The sequence below is a fragment of the Diaphorina citri genome, unplaced genomic scaffold (assembly GCF_000475195.1).
Source record: "Diaphorina citri unplaced genomic scaffold, Diaci psyllid genome assembly version 1.1 scaffold7950, whole genome shotgun sequence".
Taxonomy (NCBI): domain Eukaryota; kingdom Metazoa; phylum Arthropoda; class Insecta; order Hemiptera; family Psyllidae; genus Diaphorina; species Diaphorina citri.
Genome location: NW_007385326.1, coordinates 639 through 3,185, shown reverse-complemented (window position 1 = coordinate 3,185; position 2,547 = coordinate 639). Strand labels below are relative to the sequence as shown.

General features: G+C 37.3%; 1 protein-coding gene across 1 annotated transcript; it reads right to left on the bottom strand.

The window, feature by feature from the left end:
- Positions 1-503: 503 nt before the first annotated feature.
- LOC103522331 (pseudouridine kinase-like) lies at positions 504-2,296 on the bottom strand. The gene is made up of 2 exons (XM_008487434.3): positions 2,135-2,296; positions 504-1,694 (listed from the first exon to the last, which is right to left on the bottom strand). The coding sequence occupies exon 2, from the start codon at positions 1,660-1,662 to the stop codon at positions 538-540; it is 1,125 nt and encodes a 374-aa protein (XP_008485656.1). The 5' UTR covers positions 1,663-1,694; positions 2,135-2,296; the 3' UTR covers positions 504-537.
- Positions 2,297-2,547: the final 251 nt, after the last annotated feature.

Genomic DNA, 2,547 nt, shown 5'->3' with positions numbered 1-2,547 from the left:
TCTTCTCCTGTTTTGATATTGGGGCCAGAGGCATTCAAATATATCTACTTTTTTCTAAGAGCTTCCCCCTTTTCTAAAAGCTGAAGAGAACACTTTCTTTGATTTTATTGTCCCGTGAGATTCCTATTATCGTTTCAATGGATTTTTACGTGCGCACCTATGTAGGTATCTAGTATCTATACATATATTAGGTACCTCATACTTGTATAGGTACCTACTTTGGAAATCACTTCTATTTCGTTTATCCCAAATAGACACCTAGGTAGGTACCTACTCTCCTTTTCATGTGTCGTTGACATTTTAAGTTCTATGCGTCTAGGAAAAAAAATAGGTGTATGAGAAGAACATTTCTTTGTCATCAACTTCAATAAGAAGATATTTCCGCTGGGTTTCAGGTTGTAAGGTCGCGTAGGCTTTTCGATGTACTGTCGAAAAAGTCCCCCAATGGAGCAGTTGCAGTTGGGTAAAAAAAACCTTTGAAATACCTGAGTAGTTGACTTACCATTTGGCTGGTTCTTGGACTGCATTCCTCCCAAGTCACAACTGAGAACTGTAGCTTTCATACTTGGCCTCCCCTAGATCTAAACTCATATGGGATGGTACTGGTGTTGTAGACATGAGTGATTGTCTAGCACAAGACAGAGCAGCAAACACTTTCTCTGTTTCACTCCTGTTGCACAAATGAGCCGCAATATATCCTCCAACAGCACAATCCCCAGCACCACTCACATTAGCAATGTTATCTACTGGTAGTGCTGCGTAATACTTCACATTGTCTCCACATATGAGGACCATGCCATGTTTACCTAGTGTTACCATGACAACCATACTCTTAGGAAAGTTTCTGGCTAGAGTTATACTCTGTGTGATCAGATCCTGTAAACTACTTGGGTTCATATGAGAGTAATCCTTCCCCGTCAATACAGAACTCATATGTTTCAGCTCATTGAAGTTGGGTGATATATGAGTGATAGATGTCCACTCTTTAGAACTAAAGATGACATGACACACAGCTATGTCTGTTGGTTCAAACCAGACAGGAATGTTCAAGGAATGACAAGTTTTGAGAATATAATCAAATGCTGTTGGTCCTAGATTTCCGTCCAACACTAGGAAACTTGAGTTCATAATATCCTCCTCAAACTTTCTAATCCAATCCAGGGAGATTTGGGAGTGAATGTTCATATTGCCGATTATGAACTTGCACTCTCTATCACTGTCAACAATAACACAGCAACATCCCGAGTTATACTCCTTGCAACGGAGAAAGCCTTTATTATCCATATGTTTGGAGCCAGCCACTAGGAATTGTCCCAGCTCATCATTACCTATAGCTGTTAACAATAGAGGATTCATGTTCAGTCTGGCTAGTGCATTGGCAATGTTTCTACCCACTCCTCCACAACACTGAGATATTGTACCGTTCAACATCCTGCCATCCATCTTGATATCCTCGGTAGCTGTTGCTACAATATCAACATTACTGCCACCTATGACTACAGGACGTTTAGCAGTAGCATAGGACCTGGAGAAGTGTTTGTTGTTATTGCTCGGCTGAGCATAACATGTTGATGAAGTCATAACAAGATTTGGACCTACTGATTGGGATACTTTGGAGGTATTTCTGAATTTCCAGAGGGTGGAAAGTGTTTTATTCCTCATACTATTCTATCAGATAACTTCAATCCAATATTCTGAAAACAAAATAAATGATTATGTACCTAATTTGTCTATCTGGGTATAATTATATGGGAATTTGAATTGAGTTAAGCATGAATGCTTGCCACAAATTCCCCCATGAAATACATGAAACTTGCCTTGAACTCAAACCTATTTCATTTCAGACTCAAGGACTTTTTTTGTCTTATCAGTAAGTACATCCTTAATTATCCTTGTCAAACCCACTCCTCTCCATTAGAATAATTCTCAATAGATAATTTTCAGAGCATCACAGCCCATATTATCATGTTGACTGTACATTATTTTATTTTTTTGGTGATGGCCAGAAGAGGTCTAACAGGCTTGCCACAAAATACTAGATATCTACCCCCTGAAATCAGTAGTCTGTGGATACCTCTGTAGATAGAGATAGGTATTGATTCCCTTTTGTCTCTTATTTGATGATGTAACTTACCAAAATGACACAATGTTCTATTTTCTATTCTACAGCTGTAGTTTGTTTACTGCTTTCGACTTTCTATGGTTCAAATTATTAATTTTAGCAATTAACTAGTATTTGTAAAAGCACATAAAACAAACTATTAACGTTAAACGATTCAAATTTTGAATTTTTGAATAACTTACTCTAATTTGGATACCAGGCAGTCAGTCCCGTGCTCATGGTGGGGGTATAGGAGACCCTGGGAGTACCAAAACTCGATTTTCATGTACCTAATAATGTTGTCAATGATGTTATTGAGTCAAAAACACAAATAACTTCGATCGTTTAATATCAGAAAAAAAGTCTTTTACTATCGTTTATTTTTTAAAAAGTCTTGTATTAGGTATCATAAATAAATGTATTTAATTTTAAAACGAAATTAAGAT

Excerpts from the sequence above, each read along its gene's own strand:
- LOC103522331 (XM_008487434.3), bottom strand. The coding sequence starts at position 1,662 with ATGAGGAATAAAACACTTTCCACCCTCTGGAAATTCAGAAATACCTCC.